This window comes from Salvelinus sp. IW2-2015, linkage group LG8 (genome assembly GCF_002910315.2).
Source record: "Salvelinus sp. IW2-2015 linkage group LG8, ASM291031v2, whole genome shotgun sequence".
Lineage (NCBI taxonomy): Eukaryota > Metazoa > Chordata > Actinopteri > Salmoniformes > Salmonidae > Salvelinus > Salvelinus sp. IW2-2015.
The window spans coordinates 27,612,552-27,638,814 of NC_036848.1; the positions used below are offsets into that span (position 1 = coordinate 27,612,552).

At 42.5% G+C, this 26,263-nt stretch overlaps 2 protein-coding genes across 5 annotated transcripts; one reads left to right on the forward strand and one right to left on the reverse strand.

The window, feature by feature from the left end:
• The first annotated feature begins 7,814 nt into the window (after window positions 1-7,814).
• LOC111967667 (chromobox protein homolog 1) lies at window positions 7,815-15,978 on the forward strand. 4 transcript variants are annotated; one of them, XM_070444839.1, is made up of 6 exons: window positions 7,815-7,888; window positions 11,474-11,558; window positions 14,279-14,504; window positions 14,638-14,800; window positions 14,882-14,976; window positions 15,241-15,978. In XM_070444839.1, exons 2-6 carry the CDS (start codon window positions 11,510-11,512, stop codon window positions 15,386-15,388), a joined length of 681 nt encoding a protein of 226 aa, XP_070300940.1. In that variant the 5' UTR covers window positions 7,815-7,888; window positions 11,474-11,509; the 3' UTR covers window positions 15,389-15,978. The 4 variants fall into 4 exon arrangements, with proteins under 4 accessions (XP_070300940.1, XP_023848665.1, XP_023848666.1 ...); XM_023992897.2 differs by lacking the exon at window positions 7,815-7,888 and adding an exon at window positions 9,708-10,509; XM_023992898.2 differs by lacking the exon at window positions 7,815-7,888 and adding an exon at window positions 9,708-10,509 and having other exon boundaries at window positions 14,303-14,504.
• Window positions 15,979-16,166: 188 nt separating this feature from the next.
• LOC111968214 (endoplasmic reticulum membrane sensor NFE2L1) lies at window positions 16,167-25,141 on the reverse strand. Its single transcript, XM_023993770.2, has 6 exons — window positions 24,821-25,141; window positions 24,591-24,737; window positions 20,288-20,506; window positions 20,101-20,193; window positions 19,843-19,989; window positions 16,167-19,761 (listed from the first exon to the last, which is right to left on the reverse strand). The coding sequence occupies exons 1-6, from the start codon at window positions 25,139-25,141 to the stop codon at window positions 18,382-18,384; spliced, it is 2,307 nt and encodes a 768-aa protein (XP_023849538.2). The 3' UTR covers window positions 16,167-18,381.
• Between the last annotated feature and the right edge of the window lie 1,122 nt (window positions 25,142-26,263).

Below are 26,263 nucleotides of genomic sequence, written 5' to 3' on the forward strand. Positions count from 1 at the left end.
AGGACCTTGAGCGTGGCTGAGGTGCACCATGACCAGCTTGAAACCAGATTGCAAAGAGGAGAAGGTACGGTGGATTCGAAAATGGTCGTAATCTGTTTGTTACTTGAATTTCGAAGACCTTAGAAAGACAGGGTATGATAGATATAGGTTCTGTAGCAGTTTGGGTCTAGAGTGTCACCCCCTTTGAAGAGGTGGATGATCGCTGCAGCTTTCCAATCTTTGGGAATCTCAGACGATACAAAAGAAAGGTTGAACAGGCTAGTAATAGGGGATGCAACAATTTCGGCAGATCATTTTAGAAAGAGAGGGTCCAGATTGTCTAGCCCGGCTGATTGTAGTGGTCCAGATTTTGCAGCTCTTTCAGAACATCAGCTATCTGGATTTGGGTAAGGAGAAATGGTGGGGCTTTGGCGTGTTGCTGTGGAGGGTGCCGGCAGTTGACGGGGTAGGGGTAGCCAGGTGGAAAGCATGGCCAGCCGTAGAGAAATGGTTATTGAAATTCTCAATTGTAAGTGGATTTATCGGTGGTAACAGTGTTTCCATAGCCTCAGTGCAGTGGCAGCTGGGGAGGAGTACTCTTATTCTCCATGGACTTTACAGTGTCCCAGAACTTTTTGTGCTACAAGATGCAAATTTCTGTTTGAAAAAAGCTAGCCTTTGCTTTCCTAACTGCCTGTGTTTTTGTTCCTAACTTCCTTAAAGTTGCATGTCGTAGGGGCTATTCGAGCTAATACAGTACCACAGGATGTTTTTGTGTTGGTCAAGGGCAGTCAAGTTTGGGTGAATCAAGGGTATATCTGTCTTGTTCTAAATTTCTTGAATGTGGCATGCTCATTTAAGATGGTGAGGTAAGCCTTTTTAAAGAATAACCAGGCATCCTCTACTGACGGAATAAGGTCAATATCCTTCCAGGATACCCGGGCCAGGTCGATTAGAAAGGCCTGCTCGCTGAAGTGTTTTAGGGAGCGTTTGACAGTGATGAGGGGTGGTCATTTGACCGCAGACCCATTACGAACGCAGGCAATGAGGCAGTGATCGCTGGGATCCTGGTTGAAGACAGCAGAGGTATATTTGGAGGGCAGGTAGGTTAGGATGATATCTATGAGGGTGCCCGTGTTTACGGATTTGGGGTTGTACCTGGTAGGTTCATTGATAATTTGTGTGAGATTGAGGGCATCTAGCTTAGATTGTAGGGTGGCCGGGGTGTTAAGCATGTCCCAGTTTAGAGCTCTGACGATCGATGGGGGGAAATCGATTCATATATGGTGTCCAGGGCACAGCTGGGGGCAGAAGGTGGTCTATAGCAAGCGCAACTGTGAAAGACTTGTTTCTGAAAAGGTGGATTTTTAAAAGTAGAAGCTCAAATTGTTTGGGCACAGACCTGGATAGTATGACAGAACTCTGCAGGCTATCTCTGCAGTAGATTGCAACTTCGCCCCCTTTGGCAGTTCTATCTTGTCGGAAAATGTTATTGTTAGGGATGGACATTTCTGGGGTTTTGGTGGCCTTCCTAAGCCAGGATTCAGACACGGCTAGGACATCCAGGTTGGCAGAGTGTGCTAAAGCAGTGAATAAAACAAACTAGGGAGGAGGCTTTTAATGTTAACATGCATGAAACCAAGGCCTTTATGGTTACAGAAGTCAACAAAGGAGAGCGTCTGGGGAATGGGAGTGGAGCTAGGCACTGCAGGGCCTGGATTAACCTCTATATCACCAGAGGAACAGAGGAGGAGTAGGATAAGGCTAAAGGCTATAAGAACTGGTCGTCTAGGGCATTCGGAACAGAGAGTAAGAGGAGCAGGTTTCTGGGCACGGAAGAATAGATTCAAGGCATAATGTACAGATAAGGGTATGGTAGGATGTGATGAGAGAGGCATTGTCTCTAGAGACAACATTTAAACCAGGTGAGGTCACCGCATGTGTGGGAGGTGGAGCAAAAGGGTTAGCTAAGGCATATTGAGCAGGGCTGGAGGCTCTACAGTGAAATAAGACAATAATCACTGAACAAAACAGCAATGGACAAGGCATATTGACATTAGGGAGAGGTACGCGTAGCCGAGTGATCATGGGGTGTAGTGAGTAGCTAGGCGGGCTGGAGACACGGCGATTCAGACAGCTAGCGGGGCTAGCAGGCTAGCAGAAGGGCCTTAGGGGGACGTCGCAACATAAGAGTCAGTTGTAGCCTCCTCGAGTGGTTACGTCGGCAAACCAGTCATGATGGATTGGCAGMGCTCCGTGTAGTAAAAGGGTCCAGGCCAATTGGCAAAATAGGTATTGTAGCCCAAGAAAATGGGCTGATGGACCTCTTCAGCTAACCGTCCGATATGCTCTAGACAGCTAGCGGGCCACGGCTAGCAGGCTAGTAGATGGGCATTCAGGGGACGTCGCGATGGAGGAGCCTGTTGAGAACCCCCTCGGGCTGATTACGTCGGTAGACCAGTCGTGAAGGATCGGCGGGGCTCCGTATCGACAGTAAAAGGGGTCCAGGCCAATTGGCAAAATTAGGTATTGTAGCCCAAGGAGTGGCTGATGGACCTCTTCAGCTAGCCGGGAGATGGGCCTAGCATAGGCTAGCTTCAGGCTAATTGGTGCTTGCTTCGGGACAGAGACGTTAGCCAGAAGTAGCCACTCGGATATCAGCTAGCTAGCTGCGATGATCCAGGTGAAAAGGTTCAGAGCTTGCGGTAGGAATTCGGAGATGTGGGGAAAAAGAGTCCGGTAAGCTCTGGGTTGAATCGCGCTGTGCATACTGGCAGGATTTATACGGGCTAAAGGTTAGCTGATGACCGCTAGCAGTGGCTAGCTGACTTCTAGCTAGTCTCTAGTTAGCTGGCTAGCTCCTGTGGGGGTTCCGTTTCTAAAGTAAAGAAAATAGCAGATCCATACGACATAAGGTTAGGCGGGTTGCCGGAGAGTATGTTGGAGTTGAGGTTAAAAAATATATAAAAAATMTACGAAATATATGCGAAGAAAAAAGATATATACACAGGACAGGACAAGACTCCTGACTGCTACTCCATCTTGGATTGAGTATAGCTGCAGTCAGAGTGCAGTATAACTGCAGTATGCTGCAAGTACTGTGTCTAAAATATATATTTTTTTACTGCAGTAATTTTGCAGTGAAACTGCATTGCTTGCTGCTACATTACCATAAACGTTGCATAAACTCGGCACAAAAGCTTTAACAGGATAACTGATATTGCCTAACATGACTTTGTCTGTCAGAGTCTCTGACTCAAAGGGTCATGGATTTTTGGAATCATTTAGAATAAGAGTCATGTTGTGTATACTTTGTAAATTAAGAATTAGTGCGAAGATTATGGAAAATGTGCACAATTATGAATATATTTTATAATACTTATCACACAAAGYCTAATCAAAAGTATTTATATAAGATATGTGATGTATGTGTTAATTCTTTATTTTTCAAGCCTAAATGGTCAACAGTAGTTTTTTMTGTGTGTACTCCTATCATTTATTTCAATTATGTATGGTGAAATATGTACTGTATGTCCAATATGAAAAAACCTACTGCATTTAAGCTGATTGGCAAATCTTACTAAATGAGCAGAAACGCGTTCTGGATAAGTTGCAGGGGTTTGATCTTACAAGCGGGGAGCCCAGCCAACAGAGAGTTGCAGTAGTCCAGACAGGAGATGACACGTGCCTGGATTAAGACCTGCACTGCTTCCTGTGTGAGGTAGGGTTGTTTTTTCCTTAGCACTACACAGCTGTTTCAAATGATCAACTCATCATCAAACTTCAAGTGGTATTTATGTATTCATTTGTGATGCTAACCTTGATATGATCCTGCTATTGACACATGCTACACATGCACATGTGTGTGTGCACATGCATCTACCTATCCAATGGTATCATGATTTGTTGTAAGGGATATTATATTTGAGTAATCTACAATGACCTGGTGATGTAAAAGTCTAATGACATTATCTTCCATATTCCTACAGATACCTTGTAACTGGAGATTCCTTCAAAACGATTGCCTACAGTTGCCGTGTAGGGCACTGCAAGGTTGGGTGACCAGGGCCATCTGGGACTGCCTCTTGGGGGAATTAAGGCATGTGAAGGTTACCTGTGTCCTGCATAACTTCATGAGGATGGACACGAGGAACAGGAGGGGATCTGCAGCTCGCCGTGTGCCAGAGGAGAAGTCTGCTGCTCTGCAGGATGTTTCAAGGATGGGGTCCAACAACGCAGCAAGCGAGGCAATCTGTGTGCGGGAGATCTTCACCTCCTACTTCGAAGAGGGTGCTGTTCCCTGGTAACAACATAGACTACACTATGCACAACCAAAGGCTCTTTATAAGCTATCCACATTGCAATAAGAGTATTCTTCCATTTACTTAGCTATGTCAACTGCAATTATTAAATTCCCAGTTTCTCTCCCTTGGATTTCTACTCAGGTGAGGGTGCTGTTTASGTAAGGGTGTGATGTCTGTACAAAAACAGGCTATTTTAAGTCACCATAGTGATTTTTTTTACAACAATTAGACACCCTATAACCTACACACCAGTAGCGGTCAGTGACGTTTAAGATGAGGGAGGCKAAWWWTTMTATCTTATTTTTATGATTTTTTCTTGAACATGGACTTATTTCTATTACAGCATATTGGATGACTGTCATTCATATGCCATTCACCCAGTCCAATGTAACAGCGATAGGTTTAGGCTACTACATGATACTCAAATATTCCCTATACCCATCATGAGGTTAATACAAACTAGCCTATGAATTAAAGTTTACAATGTATAGTTGAAGTCAGAAGTTTACATACAACTTAGCCAAATACATTTAAACTCAGTTTTTCACAATTCCTGACATTTAATCCGAGTAAAAATTCCCTGCCTTAGGTCAGTTAGGATCACCACTTTATTTTAAGAATGTGAAATGTCAGAATAATAGTAGAGAGAATGATTTATTTCAACTTTTATTTATTTCATTCATGACCCAGTGGGTCAGAAGTTTACATACACTCAATTAGTATTTGGTAGCATTGCCTTTAAATTGTTTAACTTGGGTCAAAACGTTTCAGGTAGCCTTCCACAAGCTTCCCAAAATAAGTTGGGTGAATTTTGGCCCATTCCTCCTGACAGAGCTGGTGGAACTGAGTCAGGTTTTTAGGCTCCTTGCTCGCACACGCTTTTTCAGTTCTGCCCACAATGTCTATAGGATTGAAGTCAGGGCTTTGTGACGGCCACTCCAATACCTTGACTTTGATGTCCTTAACCATTTTCCACAAACCTTGGAAGTATGCTTGGGGTCATTATCCATTTGGAAGACCCATTTGCGACCAAGCTTTAACTTCCTGACTGATGTCTTGAGATGTTGCTTCAATATATCACATAATTTTCCTCCTCATGATGCCATCTATTTTGTGAAGTGCACCAGTCCCTCCTGCAGCAAAGCACCCCCACAACATGATGCTGCCACCCCGTGCTTCACGGTTGGGATGGTGTTCTTTGGCTTGCAAGCCTCCCTTTTTCCTCCAAACATAACGATGGTCATTATGGCCAAACAGTTCGATTTTTGTTTCATTGGATACAGAGGACATTTCTCCAAAAAGTAATCTTCGGCCCCATGTGCAGTTTGCAAACCGTAGTCTGGCTTTTTTATGGCGGTTTTGGAGCAATGGCTTCTTCCTCGCTGAGTGGCCTTTCAGGTCATGTTGATATAAGACTCGTTTTACTGTGGATATAGATACTTTTGTACCAGTTTCCTCCAGCATCTTCACAAGGTCCTTTGCTGTTGTTCTGGGATTGATTTGCACGTTTCGCACCAAAGTATGTTAATCTCTAGGAGACAGAACGCGTCTCCTTCCTGAGGAGTATGACGGCTGCGTGGTCCCATGGTGTTTACACTTGCATACTATTGTTTGTACAGATGAAACATGGTACCTTCAGGCGTTTGTAAATTGCCCCCAATGATGAACAGACTTGTGGAGGTCTACAATTTTTTTTCTGAGGTCTTTGCTGATTTCTTTTGATTTCCCCATGACGTCTTTCAAGCTGTCAGGCATTCGCTTGGCAGCAAGAGCCTCTCGGATGCTTGCAGTGTACCAAGTGGCGTCGGAGCAACGCTTGCACACGCGTTTACTCACCCATATGTTCCCTGTCCTGGTTTGCGCCATCATCAGATAACCCACACTATGACCACCAAAGTCCATTTGATGTCACAATGCTGTCCAAGTACTTAAAAATATCCTTCATTTGATCCTGGTTTCCAGTGGTACTGCAAATTAAATCAATTTAAGTTTAATATAGCCTTCTTCATCAAGCTGATATCTCAAAGTGCTGGTACAGAAACCCAGCTTAAAACCCAAACAGCAAGCAATGCGGTGTAGAAGCCACGGTGGTGGAAAAACTCCTAGAAAGGCAAACTAGGAAAGAAACCTAGAGCGGGAACCAGGCTATGAGGGTGTGGCCAGTCCTCTTCTGGTGTGCCGGGTGGAATTATAACAGAACATGGCAATGATGTTCAAATGTTCTATAAAATGACCGGCATGGTCAAATAATATAATTAAACGTAGTTGTCGAGGGTGCAGCAAGTAGCACCTTCGAGGAGTAAATTGTAGTTGGCTTTTCATAGCCGATCATTATGAGTATCTCTTAATGCTCCTGCTGTCTCTAGAGAGTTTGAAATCAGCAGAGTCTGGGACAGGTAGCACGTCGGTGAACAGGCCAGGGTTTCATAGCCGCAGGCAGAACAGTTGAACTGGGAGGCAGCAAGCACGGCAGGTGGGACTGGGGCAGCAAGGAATGTCATCATGGGCAGGTAGTCCTTAGGCATGGTCCTAGGGTTCAGGTCCCTCCGAGAGAGAGAGAGAAAGAAAGAGAGAATCAGAGAGCATACTTAAATTCACACAGGACACCGGATAAGACAGGAGAAGTACTCCAGATATAACAAACTGATCCTAGCCCCCCGACACATAAACTACTGCAGCATAAATACTGGAGGATGTCTTCTTAATTGACCCCCCATAAACYTAACGGACATATACCAGGAACTGTGCCAGGCCCGCCTCGTCTGACTCATCCAGCTGTAACGCATAGAATTCACTGGCTTGTATGCAAAGCAGTAATTCTTTCAAAACATCTCCTGTCATGTCACTGATGCTTAGTGAAACAGTGTTGTTTGATGAAGACATTGTCTGCATTTTGGGCCTTTTCCCCCAGCATTGTCCCAGCCATATCTGCGGCAGCAGGAAGAATTAAGTCCTCCACAATAGTATGGGGCTTGCCTGTCCTAGCCACTCGGTAGCTCACCATATAAGACGCTTCTAGCCCCTTCTTATTAATTAATGGTATCTGTTGCTTTTATACATGTCTTACTACTTGAAAGTCGTCTTTATTCTCACTCKAAAAACTKCTGTGGCTTATTTTTCAAATTGTTATGTTTCGTTTCTAAATGTCTGTGCAAGAGTGAAGGTTTCCCGCTAGAAAGTAACTGTTAATGTGATCGGATGTTAATTATTTGACGAGGCTACCTGTATTTGACATAGATGGTTTAATTWAATTTTTGGCAGTGAAACGAGGCTACTCAWGCGAGGGGGGYAAAAAACTCACCCAAATGTTGGAAAATATAAATGTACTGTTTGAAAATGTGACGTATTTTTTTATTAATTCAAATGTTTTTAKAAATATGAATCACATTTTTATTTGGCGTAACCCCAACAGCATTGCCCAGTTTGGGAATATCTGCTCTAGGCTATATCCGCTGTGTTGGTGAACTCCTCCCACATCTGAACTGGCTACGTAGAGGGCACAGCATGATCAGAGGTGAGGTAACTTGGTCGGGTCAACAGGAAGTATTATTAGAGACAGTGAAATACAGCTAGAGATGTAGTAGTCCCAGAGTTAATGATCCAAGGTCAGTTTTGCATTTTACATCCTGAAYATTATGATAAAATCAAATGTTATTTGTCATATGCGCCGAATACAACAGGTGACAACAGCCTTACAGTGAAATGCTTACTTATAAGCCCTTAACCAACGATGCAGTTTTAAGAAAAATACCTAAAAACAAGTAACAAATAATAAGAGAGCAGCAGTAGAATAACAATAGCGAGGTTATATACACTGGTTAGTTGAGCTAATATGTACATGTAGGTAGAGTTATTAAAGTAACTATGCATAAATAACAGAGTAGCAGCAGGTAAGAGGGAGGCAATGCAAATAGTCTGGGGTTGCCATTTTTCWCCGCTTCCCACGACGCGTTTACGGTGACAAAAAGGTTGTCTGCTGCCTCTACTGAAAATGAATAGGAAGCGGTGTTTCACTGCACGGCACCGRGTYCTAGTGTACACGGGTCATTATGGTCAAGCGAAGTGACTTCCCAACGATTCCAGATAGTTTATTGCTTGTTTTTGCTTGCTTTTAAGAGGTATTTTTTAAATATATATTTTTAAAATTCAAAATACAGATCAACAATTTACATTGTTACATCATACAAAAAAGAACGCAGGTATTAACGAGAAAATACTAAAACACAAAAAAATCGATGAAGTAATAAAAAATTATAGTGAAATTGTAATCACTCTAAAAAAATCTTATAATGATTCAGGAAAATGTTATTCACTATGGTTAATGTTTTAATAAGATAGTTAAATTCAATCAAATATGTGTAATTTTGGTATAGAATTTTTGAATTTTTGTTTGTGTATAAAGTATTTGGCAACAAGAATAAAAAAAAATCACAATCATTTCAATGGTCTTGTTATCATCAATAGTAACATATATCCTTCATGTCAAAAACATGGGTAGTGTTCATAATGGTAAATAAGTATTTTGCAAGGTTTTCCCAAAATTCTGACACAAATTTACATTCAAAGAACAAGTGAGACAGCTGTGTTTTCTGTGAAAAAAGTGAGAATCTATCATCAATAGCCATACATTTGGATAACATTACATTTACATTTTAGTCATTTAGCAGACGCTCTTATCCAGAGCGACTTACAGTAGAGTGCATACATTTTATTACATTTTTTACATACTGAGACAAGGATATCCCTACCGGCCAAGAGCAGACGCTCTTATCCAGAGCGACTTACAGTAGAGTGCATACATTTTATTACATTCTTACATACTGAGACAAGGATATCCCTACCGGCCAAACCCTCCCTACCGGCCAAACCCTCCCTAACCCGGACGACACTATGCCAATTGTGCGTTGCCCCACGGATCTCCCGGTTGCGGCCGGCTGCGACAGAGCCTGGGCGCGAACCCAGCCCAGCCTGGGCGCGAACCCAGAGACTCTGGTGGCGCAGCTAGCACTGCGATGCAGTGCCCTAGACCACTGCGCCACCCGGGAAGTTCTACATAGAATTACACAGATATATCTTATGTAAAACTTTGATTTGGTATACAATGGTATACAATATTTGTAAGGCCTTAACCATGCATTTTTCCAGACAATGTCAGGAATAAGCATGTTCCAGAAAAATMTTCCTCTCGGTGTAAGTTGGTTTTGTGAATGAAGAATTTGTTTTATATATTTATTACAACAAGATTTCTCAAGTAAGCCCATGCCTTCCAATCTGAGTTCTGGATAAGCTTTGTGATCTTTACCAAAGCTAAGATGAGTGTAGTTAGACCACTGGGAACGGCTTTGATCACAGAAATAAACTATCTGAAAGGTATTGGAAACTCTTTCAATGTTATAAATTGTTCATATGTAAGAATATTACCCCTGTTGTCGAAAACATCAAGAACAAAGTCAATATTCCTCTCATGCCAGCTGGGGTAGAACAATGACTTATTCCTTACAGTTATGTCTGAATTATTCAAAAAAAGAGCTTTATGTTGTGAAAGAATTTGCAGGAAACATATTTTCCAMGCCATTAAAGCTTGTTGGTGAAACCTAGCCAAATTAGCGGGTACTCTTTCAGGAATATAATTTAAATTTTTGAAGACCTCCCAATTTATTAAATACATTACTTGGAATGAAAGGTATGGAATGAGAGGTATTTCTGTTAAATAAGATCAGACGTCAGTCGCGACGTAATATCCGTTTCCGGGCAAACTCAAAGAATTTTGTTTTATTAAATTTCAAACTCGCCCGTTTACCTTCATGTTAAATGTTATATCACCGACATTCTTGTTATGGACAGGATACAATTATTCGCATTCAGAAGAAAATGCTGGGTTGTTCGAGCGGGGCGGATAGATACCTCGCTCGTACGCTCACTTCAGCTCGACCGACTAGCTAATCTCTACAACATCTGAGAAACCTCGCCAGCTAGCTACACGAGAACTTGTTTCGTTGAGAAATCCACACAATGTGGAATCGATGCACGTGTACAAACGTAGTTTTTTTTATCGGACATTAAGGGGGCGGACACGATCTATTTAGCTTACGCAAGCTCATATTTGATTTAATATAATAAACTAAACTGATTTATATAAGAAATTATAAGACAGGTTATTTTTCTAATCATATCTCAACATCATTTAAAGACAGACTATTTTCACCATCGAATAACTCGTTTTGAGGTGAGTTAACGCTCCATTAATTATATCCTTGCTCTTAACGTTAGCTACCTGCACGTTTGTGTTGGGAAATAGTTTCTAGCTACTGTTTATATAGCGACAGCGTGTATCTAGCTACGGAAAAATAATATACAATGCATTTCCATATACATTGCGCCTTTGTTAGATTACTTAGCTGGATAGCTAACACATTCAGAATGTGCATGCTAGCGGAGTAACGCTGCTTTTGTTTTCTTTTTAAACCAATATGGAGGAGAGTGGCGTGTATACTAGAAGTGGAAAGCTCGTCCGTGTCACTGCTGGTCCATGACCAGGACTAATGCTGGCTAACTAGTTAACGTTAAATAGCTAAATAACACAGGCAGCAAGCTAGACTGCTAACTGAGAGTTTTCAAACCATCTTTAGCGAACTGATCATTATTTGCACATCATGATACAGTATGACCAAATCATTTCATAACGACCTTTGACTTTGGTATCACCTCGTATTGTAAGCGGTAGCTAGCTGGCCCTCCGATTGTTCACAGATTGAAGGATGTGTGTTAATGCACCATCTCCTGCATGATTGRCACGGTAATTAAAATTGGAACTGCCTGTGGCCAACCTATCCATAGTCTCTGCCTTCTATTGAGCGCTGTGCTCATTGGTTGTTTGAAATTTTGCGCACTGGTCTCTTGCTGCACATCCCTTTTAATTATCTACCCCCAAAAATAACAAAATACATAGTAAACCTGTAATAACCAAGTTCTTACATTAMTTTTTACTCACCTATGCTAAGGGCCCCTGTTAGAGAACTGGAAACAAGACTGTAACTACCAATTGGGGAGAAAGGGGTAAAACGTACAAAAAAATGTATATATAGACATGTAGCCACTGATGAATTGCCTTCTCTCCAATGCTATTTTGTTTCCTGTCTACCTTTTTAATGATTCCTGACCCTRATTGCCCTATTCTTGACTTTGACCAGGAACCAACTGCTGGTCCCACGGTCTACCTGATMAGTATGAGCGAGATTACAGAACCTTCTAATGATGCTCCCACTCCTACTGAAGGTCTTATAACATTTTTCATATATACAATGTCACTGTTTTGTCTGTGTGGGGTAAAGGGAGCATATGTTTTTGCAAAACTCAAGCTGCTATTTCTACTAACAAATATACTTCTGCAGCAATGGGTAAACATAGGCGTTTATCATTTATGTGTGGCACTCAGTGTTGAGTTTCCCCATCTACCTCTCATTTGTTTAACTGAATTACAGTATATCAATTCAAAAGGTGAGGCTATTTGTCTCACAAGATGCCATAGAGCAGGGCTCTCCAACCCTGTTCCTGGAGAGCTACCATCCTGTAGGTTTTCAATATAACCCCAGTTGTAAGTAACCTGATTCAGTTTATCAACAAGCTAATGATAAGAATTAGGTGTTTGATTAAGGTTGGAGTGAAAACCTACAAGATGTTAGCTCTCTGGGAACAGGGTTGGAGAGCCTTGCCAAAGAACTTAGCATGTGTAGGCTTTAAAGGGACAATCTGCTGCTGCTACATCAATTTTTGATAAAGATGAGCAAAAACAAACGGTATAAAATAAATAATAAACACTGAGCTATTGTATCCTCAAAAAAAGTGGAATTATTTTATACAAATACAATTGCTTAGAGATTTTGTTAAACATGTAAAATAAAATATATTTTAAAAAGATAGGGGTTAGGGGATAGGGGTCAAATTATTAGCACCCCTGTTTTCAATACTRTAGCACCCTCCTCTTATGAGGACAACGGCACTGAGCCTTTTTCTAAAATGTTTTATGAGATTGGAGAACACATTGGGAGGGGTCTTAGGATCTTCCCAGATCCTTGATATTCTTTGTCTGCCTTATGGACGGCCCTCTTCAAAATCAAACCACAGGTTTTCAATGGGTTCATGTTCAGAGACTGAGATGGCCATTGCGAAATGTAGATTTTTTTGTAGGGGGAAATTAACCATTTATTTTTGGATTTTGATATGTGCTTGGGGTTATTATCACAAACAAATGTAGACGCAGTTGTCTTAATCACCATAAATCCAGAGATGGCCAGACTTAGATGACAAAGTTTGACAATTTGCCCATAAGAGACTGCCTGTTCAAGTGAGAACAGCACAACAAGTTGAGTCCAAATATGTGTTGTACGCTGCTGCATAAATAATATACCAGAGAGATGTGTATACTGTAGCTAAGAAAGTAATACTAAGTGTATATTGTMTYGTAAGCTGTTAGTAGCCCATGTGGCMCACCCTAATAATTTGGTGTATTTTCCTCTCTTAATTTCGCTTACTGTTCTGACTTGGTGGTGCACATGTAGCCTATAACCTGTTTTAGAGAAATGTAATCATTGAATATTGTAAGAGCTGTCATTGTCTGCTTATATGGCCCCTTTATTTATCATACGGTTCTGACTTGGTGTACAGGGAGAAAGAATACTGTAAGAACGGCCCATGTTCTGAATTCTGTCGCTGTACATTTCAAAAGTGCCGACAAATAGTTATATTGACTACGTCTGTCCTAGCTCGCTTATTAATGTCTTAATCGAATTTACGGATTGCCTCTTATCTGCTTGTCGTCCCCTTATGCTATAGTTTGTACATCTCAATTGTCAGTAGAAACCACATTTGTTTAAGCAAGTCAGGCATATAAGCTATGTTTTTTTATTTTATATGGTAGTAAATGAGGCTGAATGAACTGTTTCGCTGCCAGACAAATCTCTGCCGATAGCCAGGTGTAGCAGTGGTAAGGTGTTGGGACTGCTGTTGGGACAGCTTTATGTAGGCCCTAACAGTTGGTGGGCGGTTTGTCACCTTTATAGTGCAATTAATGTATTGTTTAGTGTTGTGTAGTGGCTTTACTGGCATGCATCCCCAACATTTTGTTTGTGTTTGCCCCACCAAGATTTTACATGCCAGTAAATCTGAAGCTCGGCCGCAAGTGGATCTTGCAGCAAGACAATAACCCCAAGCACACATCAAATTCTAAGAAATGGGCAATTGACCACAAAATCAACATTTTGAAATGACCATCTGTCTCTGGATATGAACCCCATTGAAAACGTATAGTTTGAATTGTCAGAGGGCCGTCCATAAGCGCAGATGAAGGATAGCAAGAATCTGGCAATATTCTGTATAGAGGAATGGTCTAAGATCCTTCTCAATGTGTTCTTCAATCTCATCAAACATTTTAGAAAAAGGATTGGTGCCGTTATCCTTGCAAGGGGAGGGTGCTGGAAAACTTTACTCCTATCTTTTAGACTTTGTTTTATGACTYCAAACAAAATCTCTTTCCCCTTGTTTTTTTTATATACAATATTGCTCAGGATTGTTTTGCTTATCTTTATCAAGGGTGCCAATAATTTCAGTCATGACTGAATACACATTCATTCTTGAAGAATATAACTTATAAATGCCTCATTAACTTAGTTAAGCTGTCGTACCCCATCAGAACCCAAAATATAATCTTGTTTTTCTCCAATGTTTGTATACAAACACTCTATAGCCTCAAAACATGCTTAAAACTATAATTMTGATATATTGGGTGGTCAGTCCTTGCAACCATAGCGCTGTCTATAAATTTAAGATTGGTCACATTTCTCCAGGCCCCTTCCCTTAGCTTTTTACCAAAACAGAGGCGGGAAGGCACTTTATTGTTTCAACTGGGGTTAACCCCTTTAATGAAAAGTTCAGTATAAGTGTCACCGTCAACAGTGGCCGTTTTCTGGAGCCGTGATTTGCTGCTCCTGCACCCACAGCCGACATTAACCCTGCACCCACAGCCGTCATTCCCCCTGCACCCACAGCCCCCACCCAGTCCGAGGTGACGATGACGACACCGGCTGAGAAGACACAGGAGAAGGCGGCTGAGGATGTGGTGGCCGTGGAGGAAGAGGAAGAAGAATATGTGGTGGAGAAAGTTTTGAATCGAAGGGTGGTGAAAGGGAGAGTGGAGTACCTTCTTAAGTGGAAAGGCTTTTCYGAGTGAGTTTACACAATACAGATGTGATATATATTTTTTTATCCCTATGTGGAATGCTTGTATTGACCAAACAAAACCCCTCTTTCACTCCAATGCCATTTTCTGGCTTAATTAACACTGCTTTTGTTTCTTCAGGGGTGACAACACATGGGAGCCAGAGGATAATTTGGACTGCCCCGACCTGATTGCACTGTTTCTGCAGAAACAGAAATCCGCTCATGAGTCTGTAGGCAAGAGGAAGTCTGCAGAGCCTAATGTGGAAGGAGAGGAAAGTCGACCCAAGAAGAAAAAAGATGACGTAAGTCCTAAAGGCAGAAGCGTGTACAGATGGAATCATTTTGTCTTTTTCACATTGAGTGACACTCGCCCTTTGTTTTAGCCAGAGAAACTAAGGGGCTTCACTCGAGGTTTGGATCCAGAAAGGATTATTGGCGCCACTGACTCCACTGGAGAACTCATGTTCCTCATGAAATGGTTTGTATGGCCCTTTTTTTTTACCTTTATGCTACTAGACCTAATCATCCAGCAGTCGCAAGTCAATGTACCTGTCAATTCACATAACCCTGTGTTCTGTTTATCATGCCTATGCATCAATAAAAAAAAGTGGATCCATTGCCTTCAATCTCTTCATTCTGTGCATCCTAACCRATTTCATAGCGCCACTACAATCCCTGAACTAGCCAGAACCCACCACTTAAATACTCATCCAACTCGTGGTTTTCTTTACTGTTCTTGTAGGAAAAACTCGGATGAAGCAGACCTGGTACCCGCTAAGGAAGCAAACGTGAAGTGTCCACAGGTGGTCATATCCTTCTATGAGGAGCGGCTCACGTGGCACTCTTACCCCGCCGAGGAGGAGGAGGAGAAGAAGGACGACAAGAACTAGCCGTTTTGGAGAGCGGTATCAAGCTGGTTCTGAAGACTGTAGAGGTAGTGTCAAGGGCTTATGGGGCTCTAGGCAAAGGGTCTGAGACAAGCACGACAGCACATGGACTCCCTTTTTGGTTTAATATCACCCATCAGGTTAAAATCTCTGGATATGACCAAAGTCAATACAGGCTATGGGTTCTCTTGAGAAATCACAACCCTGGAAGAAATGTATAATGCAGTGTTAAATGTTTTAAGATTCACTCTAGTGACCATTTGGATACTACAAGATCATTTTCACAGGGCAGTTGACTAAGAGGTCTAGGCCTTGTACATTACTGTGTAGGCTGGTGGAAATGTTATCATTCATAGTCTTGTAAACAAGTCAACGGTGCCATTTAGTTTTATGTAAATGTTTTGTAGCTTATAGTGCAAAACAATGTTAATCTTTGCTCGTTTTGTGACCGTTTTAGTGTATTGAGGTGACAACACATTTTTGAAAACCATGTTTTTTTTTTTTACTTTGCTCATGTGTCCATCTTATTCTAACATTTTCATAAACAGGACTTGCTTGTCTGTTTTTGGAGAATAAACTTGTTACAATTGTCATCGGTCTCATACTAACAGAGCCTAAGCTTAAAATGTGTGTAAATAGTTGGATACATTAAGGCCTTATGTATTTATCTTCACAAAACCTTATGATCAGATATTCCCCCCAAATGGACACATTTCACCTTGTTATTTTAATGGACACGTGTCCCCTCATTATTAAATCATGCAAATGATGCAGTCACAGATGAAAATAAACACTTTATTAATCAATAAAATAACAATCCCAGATTGCCAGCAAATATTTAAAAGTAAACCAAAGAAAATAACCAAAGCAGGGGCTGTGCAAAATGCAGACAAACTACAGAAAAGAATGACAAAAGGAGAAAATATTTACAGAACAAACAAGACCATTAACAAAAGCAGCACTAAGTAGTAATAACTTAAAAATGGGCTTTGCATTGTGTTGCAATGCAGGTGAACGTTTGCACGTCTTAAATATCAAATGTTTTCTGAAGTGCGAGAACGAACAACTTTCTTCATTTAAATTGACAGCAACTTTTTTCCCCCTGCGAAATAATTAGTACTGCATGAAAACATCTGTTTAAAAGCAAAAGTATTTGTACTTTGGCTCCCCTCAGAGGGTAATGATGACAAGAACTATGAAAGTTATGTGGATGAAGAAGAACATAGGACATTCATCAGTGCAGCGACTTAGTTCTTTCCCATCCTTCACTGTTGATCTGGGGTTCACAAATGTACTCATTCTCTTTAAACAGCTATCTCTGCTGCATTAATAAATGGCCTAATCTTTTTTTGATTAGGGGTACATGCTAAAACACAATTTGACCCCAAAAAACACATAAGCTCAGGCAATAGCACTTCTAATGTTCTGATAACAGTCCAATAACCTTTTGTTCTCAAAACCCTCGAATTTAGAAATGTGCATGTGAAACAAAGGCATTCGAAAACAAGGCTCTCACTTCACATATTATCCTTCTCAGTTCGATTCAATTGGTTTACAATTCTAAATGTCACGTATGACCGTAGACTATTAAAGCCGACAACTAGGCTATTCATCAACTGTCTTGTCCATTGCTTCAGGTAACTTATCAAATAGAATGACAACTCTTTCAAAGGCTACCACTGCAATTACTTGACAGCCGAACGACTCACCTTACAAGAAGCAAACCAACCTAATATTAATGATAGTAAAGATGGGTGCATTTGATTTGTAATAAACGGGACACTTCCACAGGGTTGCAGTTCATACAATACTTCCTGCAAAGACGGCTATCAAAATCAATATTCCCTGGCCTGTAAAGTTCCTGCAATGTGGTTACAGGCACAACACACAGTGTGTGATGCAATAAGGGCAGGGAGTAGACCCAACATGATGAAGCTAGACCTATAACCTAGCTTATTCTGGACAGTATGAGGATGTGTGGAAAACTAAAAGACTACCAGCAGAGCTCATCCTTAAACCTGCGGCAGACAGATAGTCAGAGACACGGCACGATGCATACAGCCAAGCCTTAGAAGGACAAATTACAGAGCTATATAGATATACAGAAGCTGATACATTTGTAACGCAGCGTGTGCCTTCTTCCTCAGCGTTCCATCTCCTATACTTGTCATGCTCCACCATCGTGGCAAGCCCAAGAACACTCTCCAAGCCTCTTTTGTGTTCCAGTGTCCTAGTTCTACATCAGATGGACTCAAAGTCAATGGCCAGTCAAAAACGGTGGTATTTGTAATAAACACATTTTGAATGAGTGCAGTGTCAGACTAGCTAGACATTTGCTTCGAGTACAAGTGAAGTGCACAACACATTTGGTTAGTATTGGCGGTATTGTTAAGATAATGGTATCCTGGATGATGGACTTGCTTTACCCCACTGGTATCTTAACCTTTGACATCTCCAGGCCTGTCTTAGCTCTCCTCAACATGTGCAACTTCTACTTACTCCAGGAACAGTCACTCCATCAATCACTCCAAGGCCCAAGCAAATAAAACTGGTTTAACAATCCGTTCAAAGCTGACTAACAATGGACCGGAATTTACAGCCAGTTTCATGTTGACTTAATGTTAGTTTTACCTTTAACTCTGACTTCAGTTGATACCACTCCCTTCACTTCCTAACATGAAGTAATAACATCATGGCCTGGTGCCAAAGATCCAGAGAAATCTTTCAACCCCTTCTTTTCCTTGTTTGTTCCTTTTTTTCCACCCAAACAATGAAAATTCAGTACTCAAATTAAGAACTTCTGCTTCAAAGTCGTTTCCCAGAGAAAACACAGGAACCACAAAAGAAAAGGAAAAAAACCTAATGCAGGAAAAGTAGTCAACAATGCAGCTTCTCCTCACAAGAATCTTCTCAAAGGAAAAAAGACCTCTCTTGCATCTGCAGAAATATTTCTTAGTGATTTTAGCTAAATGAAAGAAAAGGCAACAGCTTCCTCCTCACTTCTTTTTGTCCTTTTGTTTCTTTTCGGGCTTACGGGTTTGCTGATCTGTCATGGTGCGGGGCATGATCAGAACGCTGCCGTCGGCGCTGTACTGGAGTGAGTACTCGCTGGGGGGGTAGGGCTGGCCCTCCTCATCCCGAAGCTGGGTGAACACCTCCTGGTAGAGGCTTTGCACTTTCTGCTTCATCTGGCGGATGGAGCGAATAAACTCCATCTTCTCCTTCAGCAGCCGCGCCTTGTCACGACGCAGGTCATGCACCCCTTGCTCCAGGTTGATGATGGTATCCAGCTTGCGCTTGCGGCAGTTCTGGGCCGCCATCTTGTTCTTGCCACGTCTACGAATGTCGCGGACGAGGGCCAGTTGGGCCTCGCTCAGGTGGTGCTTAGACAGAAGCTCGTTGAACTCCTCCACAGGCAGATTTATGATCTTCTCGTTTGAGAAGGGGATCTTCATGGCCCGAGCCCGTCGCTCATCGCGACTCGACTGTTTGTCCAGGAAGTCCTGTTGGGGCTTAAGCTTTGACTGCTTCTCACGGCCCATTTTCTTGCCAGTGGGAATTGGTAGCTCTAGGTGTTCATCGAACGATGAAGACAGTGGTAAATTGTAGGTGTGATTGTGGTTGATGTTGTCGAGCTGAGGGAGCCCGTGGAACTGGGAGGGGTCCTGGTAGCTCATGCGGCAGAGCTTGTTGAACTCGGGCTGGTAGCCCCCCACAGCACCTTCTTCTGGTTCCACGACAGCTGACTCCGAGTCAGTGCTGTATCCCACAGCCCCTTCCTCTGAGAAGGTGGCAGAGGTGGAGGAGGAGGAAGCGGCGGAGGAGCAGGAGGTCTCAGAGCTGCTCGGGGAGGCCGGGCTGTGACTGGAGTCTAGGGAGAGGCCTGAGTCCGAGTCGAGTTCATCCTCCAGCTGAGAGGCCTGGGCCTGGTTGAAGCCCTCCTCCATTGCCAGGTCCAGCAGACTGATCTCATCTAGCATAGACTCCTCCAGCAGAGTGCTGAAGGGATCAGGCAACACTGGAGTGCAAGTGATGTTGTTGGTGCTGTTCAGAGGCGGTGGAAGAAAGAGTCCAGTCAGGTTGGTGGCTCCGAATGTAGAGTTGACGTTGGAGGAGTTGCTGGAGGACATTCTAAGCAAGGGGGTCCGTGGGGTGCTAGTGGCATCCATCTCTGGATTGAAAAGTGTGGGAAAGTCCTGGCTGCAGCTAGGGAGGGAGGCCTGGTGAAGGCTGACATCTTGGTGAATAAGGGTGGAGGAACGAGTAAGTCCAAAGCTTCCAACTGAGCCGGACTCACTTGTGCTGCCACTGGTATTGGTACTGTTGGAAGTAGTGCTGAGGAAGGAGTTCTCTGAGGTGTTATTAACCTCCATTTCCTTCAAAAGAGAAAAGAATTGTAAGAAAAAAGTTCTTTTTTTTACTGGAGAACGAGTTGTGATTAAAGCGCAAGTACAAACCTGTAGTTCCATGATAGCCATGATGTCTTGCCACTGCTGCTCCAGGTCCAACTGGGGCAACGGGGGAGGCAGTGGTAGGGCCCGAGATGTGGATGGAGCTTCTTCATTGGCCACCGCAAGCTCAGCTGTGACTACAGGGGCTGGAAACTGATAAGATGTTGACCTTTAAAAGTCTCACAATTATTTTTTTGATTTCCATAGACTATAATGTTAATCTAGCATTTGTAATATCATAAAACAGCATGCAAATGTCTTTACCTCAGGAGATTCTTCTTCGAAAGGGAAGGTGGCCTCCAGCAGCCTTAGGCATTCCTGCAGGGACAGTGAGGTCTGAGAGCCAAGGCCTGGGGTCTGGGGGAGGGGCAGACAGCACAGAGGTCACTCCCTTTACTATCAACTACAGTGGACACACAAGATCATGAACACAATCTGTTCCCTTAGCTACCTGCTCTGGTATGCTCTCCCCGGTCTCTCCATCCACAGGCTGAGCCTCTTGAAGGTTCACTCCATTCCTCCATCTCTCCTGTGCCTCTGCTCTTTCCTCCTCCTCTGGGCTGGGCTTTTCCGCCTCACTCTCCTTCTGGCGACTGCTATAGTTGAACACTTCCCGTCCTGCGCCAAGGTCGATGTCCTGTCGCCACAGGATGTCAATCAAATCAATGTCCTGAAAAATCCATGATGTGAAAAAGATGTTAGGACTACAAAGAAAAGAGCCCCCTTGATTGAGTTGCACAACATCTTGTCTTACACAACTTAATTCAAAATAAAAAGCACTTCAAGGAGAGAGAACTACAGTGCCTTGAGAAAGTATTCACACCCCTTGACTTTTTCAACAATTATTATTTTATTTTTTTACAGCCTGAATGTAAAATTGATTATGTTTAGATGCGTCACTGGCRTACACACAATAGCCAATAATGTCAAAGTGGAATAATGTTTTTAGAAATGTTTACAAAGGAATTAAAAGCTGAAGTCTTGAGTCAATAAGTATTCAACCCTTTTGTTATGGCAAGCCTAAATAAGTTCAGGAGTAAACATTTGCTTAACAAGTCACATAATAAGTTGCATGGACTCACCGTGTGCAATAAGTGTTTAACATGATTTTTGAATGACTACCTCATCTCTGTACCCCACACATACAATTATCTGTAAGGTCCCTCAGTCGAGCAGTGAATTTCAAACACCGATTCAACCAGAAAGACCAGGGAGGTTTTCCAATGCCTCGCAAAGAAGGGCACCTATTGGTAGATGGGTAAAAATAAAAAAAAGCAGACATTGAATATCCCTTTGAGCATGGTGAAGTTATTAAATTACACTTTGGAGGGTGTATAAAGATACAGGCTTCCTTCCCAACTCAGTTGCCAGAGAGGAAGGAAACCGCTCAGGGACTTCAACATGAGGCCAATGGTGACTTTAAAACAGTTACAAAGTTTAATGGCTGTGATAGGAGAAAACTGAGGATGGATCAACAACTTTGTAGTTACGCAACAATACTAACTTAAATGACAGAGTGAAAAGGAGGAAGCCTGTACAGAATACAAATATTTCAAAACATTAATCCTGTTTGCAGTAAGGAACTAAAGTAAAACTGCAAAAAAAGTGGCAAAGACATTAACTTTATGTCCTGATTACAAAACGTTGTGTTTGGGGCAAATCCAACACAACACTGAGTACCGCTCTTCATATTTTAAAGCATGGTGGTGGCTGCATCACATTATGGGTATGCTTGTCATCGGCAAGGAATGGGAGTTTTTGGGGATAAAAATAAACAGAATAGAGCTAAGCAAAATCCTAGAGGAAAACCTGGTTTAGTCTGCTTTCCAACAGACAAATGAATCTTTCAGAAGGACAATAACCTAAAACGCAAGGCCAAATACACACTGGAGTTGCTTACCAAGATGACATTGAATGTTCCCGAGTGGCCTAGTTAGAGTTGTGATTCAAATCGGCTTGAAAATCTATGGCAAGACTTAAATGGCTGTCTAGCCATGATCAACAACCAGCTTGAAGAATTATTAAAAGAATAATGTGCAAATATTGTACAATCCAGGTGTGCAAAGCTCTTAGAGACTTACCCAGAAAGACTCACAGCTGTAATCGTTGCCAAAGGTGATTCTAACATATTGACGCATGGGTGTGAATACTTTTGTAATTGAGATAATTCTGTATTTAATTTTCAATAATATAAAAAAACATTCACTTTTTCATTATGGGGTAGATGGGTGAGAAAAAATATATATAATCCATTTTCAATTCAGGCTGTATATAACACATGGAATAAGTCAAGGGGTATGAATACTGATGGTACTGTACTTGACTGTGGTGCAAAAATCAAGGATGCCTATACCTGTGATACTGTTAGCTTTACATTTCAATATTTTCATCCTCAGGTCAACACAAGGTGAGATATATAATGCGATTTAAAGTAACTGTCCTGTCAAAATCTCACTTTTAAAAGTTCATATTCAGTTAGCGCATTCACAAATAATGTTGTTGACTAATCCTGTACTCTTGTGGCCAAAGCATAAATTGGAGGGAAAAAACACTTAACAACCCACATCAAACCTGTGTCTCAAACAGACATGCTAGTTCCTCATAGAGGATGAGTTGGCCAATCAGCAGTCTACTGGCATGAATATTTTTTCATGACCGGTATAGGCCTAGACAACATTCTGTTGTTGGGGTATGCATACCCACACCATTCCAAAACAGAAAATCTGCTTTTTTAACATAGCTTTCCTTCCAAAAGATAAGCATTTCACTCATATTAGAATTAATTATAGGTCCTATTTCATAGAAAATCACAGAACTTCAGATCATGTAAGCAGGGATGGGCAACTGATTGGGGTGAGGGCCATAAAAAATCATGAGGGGCCGAAGTGGCTCACAAGTCTGCATACCCACATCCATGCATACCCACACATGCATTCAGAGCTAGTCCTAGTCTTTGAGGCTTAAGTAAAATTTTGCCCCCACCCTGAGCAAAACACTAGCTGACATGGGCTAATTGAGTGAATGGCAGTGACTGACATAAGTGGAAAAACTGCTAATGGACAACCAAATTTCAAAATCGCACCTTATGTATTCTACTATTCTAACTCAACATATTAAGTTGAGACCCCAACTGAGTTACTAATATATATACACTGCTCAAAAAAATAAAGGGAACACTAAAATAACACATCCTAGATCTGAATGAATGAAATATTCTTATTAAATACTTTTTTCTTTACATAGTTGAATGTGCTGACAACAAAATCACACAAAAATTATCAATGGAAATCAAATTTATTAACCCATGGAGGTCTGGATTTGGAGTCACACTCAAAATTAAAGTGGAAAACCACACTACAGGCTGATCCAACTTTGATGTAATGTCCTTAAACAAGTCAAAATGAGCTCAGTAGTGTGTGTGTGCCTCCACGTGCCTGTATGACCTCCCTACAACGCCTGGCACTCCCTGATGAGGTGGCGGATGGTCTCCTTGAGGATCTCCTCCCAGACCTGGACTAAAGCATCCGCCAACTCCTGGACAGTCTGTGGTGCAACGTGGCGTTGGTGGATGGAGCGAGACATGATGTCCCAGATGTGCTCAATTGGATTCAGGTCTGGGGAACGGGCGGCCAGTCCATAGCATCAATGCCTTCCTCTTGCAGGAACTGCTGACACACTCCAGCCACATGAGTCTAGCATTGTCTTGCATTAGAGGAACCCAGGGCCAACCGCACCAGCATATGGTCTCACAAGGGGTCTGAGATCTCATCTCGGTACCTAATGGCAGTCAGGCTACCTCTGGCGAGCACATAGAGGGCTGTGCGGCCCCGCAAAGAAATCCACCCCACACCATGACTGACCCACCGCGCCATTGTATTGTGCCAGCCTGGATGAGCTGCACTACCTGAGCCACTTGTGTGGGTTGTAGACTCCGTCTCATGTACCACTAGAAGTGAAAGCACCGCCAGCATTCAAACAGTGACCAAAACATCAGCCAGGAAGCATAGGAACTGAGAAGTGTCTGTGGTCCCACCATGCAGAACACTCCTTTATGGGGGTGTCTTGCTAATTGCTATAATTTCCACCTTTTGCTATTCCATTTGCACAACAGCATGTGAAATTTATTGTCAATCAGTGTTGCTCCTAAGTGGACAAGTGATTTCACAGAAGTGTGATTGACTTGGAGTTACATTGTGTTTTAAGTGTTCCCTTTTATTTTTGAGCAGCGTTATACACACACACAACACACACACACCACACACAACACACACAACCACACACACACCACACACACACACACACACACCACACCCACACACACACACACACACACACACACACCACACCACACACACACACACGGGGGCTGCCAGTTGCCCCACCCCTGATGTAAGCCCAAATGCAGCCGTAGTCACTTAATTACCATAAAAGCATGTGATCCATTTGGAGACTTAGTTAATTCTACTTTAACAATGGCTTAGTGTCACCCAAAACCACACCGCCTCCAAGTGGTGTCCTGTGACTATTAGGGCAAGGATGATTCTAATGGCAAGGACATTACAATAATGCCAGAAATAATTTAATTTCATTAAAATGGTGATTTATCAAGGTTCACACAAAGGCGTCTCTGATAGACAGCTAATACAGCAATCTGAGAAGTAGCCATTTCTCCTATAACATATCCCTCCCTGTACATTACAATAGAAGTGCCATGCCCAGCTTGCCTTGATCTCACCTCTACTCAGCTTTCCTACCTCTTTGGTGAGATCATCATTGCCATCCCTGTATGCGCTGCTCCTGGCTGTCCTCAGGGCCACGGCTCCCAGGGTGCTGTCATCTCCACTTGGGTTGTAGGTGGACTCAGGCGCTCCGCCGCCACCCCTCAGCGTCGGTTTCGGAGTTGTTCACGTCCTCCAGGCCGGCCCCATTGTCCAGTGATGCTGGGGCTGGACTGGCTGCGGCGGACACCACAGTCTCAGGTCACGTGGACCAGCACGTGCTCAGCTCTGGACTGGGCATGACAGGCGATTCCACAGCTGGCGCACCTGGTTTCAGCAGCCGGCGGGGTGTAAAGAACTGGGTCAAGTCCCACACTCTTGGGATGGATGCCATACCCGTCCAGCGTGTTGCGGAGGTTGTGGAACTGCGTCTGGGTGTAGGCCGAGCTGGGGCCTAGGATGATCTCCCGCAGTGGGGGCAGCTGATTGCTCAGGTAGGTGTCCAGGTCCACCCGCACCCCAATGAGACTCAGGAGGATGGTGAACTGAATCAGGCCCTCTGTGAAGTACTTTTTCAGGTAAAGCATTTCTTTACAAAGGAACAAAAAGTGAAGTAAAAAAGTAAAAAATGAACAGGGGACAAACTAGAGTGGTGCAATAGTTGATACTGAGATAAAGACTGGGATAAACAATGAAAGTATGACAATTGCAGATATGACAGAAGAGGGACTTTCGCGACTTTCTCTTTTAGCAGTATTTTGCAGAGTTTGCTTAAAATGTGAATAGAATAGAGAGGGTTTCTGTGGTCTTGTATGTGCGCCCAATATCAGTCAAAGGGTAAACCGTGTTCTAGGTCAGGCTTTGGTCTTCCCCATCAGTAAGTCCTCCCATACCTGCACAGACGGACAGACAGACAGACAGAGAGATCAAGGCCAAATGAAACCTTGATGCCTTTAAAAAAAAATGTATGACAGGATAAAGAAATGTGAATTTGTTGAGTAAACAAGCTTAGATTAAATGTTAAGTTAAATGTCCTCCAACCTAAGCTGTGTACTACAGTATGATTTCACAGTAAAAATATATATAAAAAAATGACATTACATAATGTCAAAAGAATATATGACATAACAGAAGCTGAATGCATCAAACATTGTTCGGACAAGATGAAATGTGAGTACGGCCTCAGGCTTTTCCTCAAACGTGTACAATGGGCAGTCAGCCACAAACGATTTAAGATGACCAAATTCAATGATAACCAACAATAGCCAAATCAAATCAAACTAAACTCTAAACTCAAAACCACAAACCTAGCATATGCACTGCCAGTGAATGCAAAAACAAACCGTAAATCATATTCCACATATTTCTATGGGAGGGAACAATAGACACATACTCCTTAGCAGCAAACCATCACGTCGCCACTTCCTAAAGCAGTAGTGTTCAAACCTCTCCTTGGGGACCCCCAGCTGTTCCATGTATTTGATATATTCCAAAGAAAACACACCTGATTCCAATTGTCAACGAATCATAAAGCCCTTACGCGCTAGTTCAGGGCTACAATCAAATTGTTAACTGGGGGTCCCTGAGGAGAGGTTTGAAAACCACTCTCTCTAGAGAACACACTGTACCTCAAGACCAATTTGACATGCCAACCTGACAATGTACAACTGAAATGCATCACCTAGTCCAGTGCATAACAGGAATAGATG

Bases quoted from the DNA above. Each gene is read 5' to 3' on its own strand.
- LOC111968214 (XM_023993770.2), bottom strand. From the start codon at position 25,141: ATGCTTTACCTGAAAAAGTACTTCACAGAGGGCCTGATTCAGTTCACC. The intron at 24,738-24,820 runs GTGACCTGAGAC...AGGACGTGAACA, and splicing joins CTGAGCACGTGCTGGTCCAC to ACTCCGAAACCGACGCTGAG. The intron at 20,507-24,590 runs GTAGGAAAGCTG...TGGATTTTTCAG, and splicing joins ATGATGATCTCACCAAAGAG to GACATTGATTTGATTGACAT.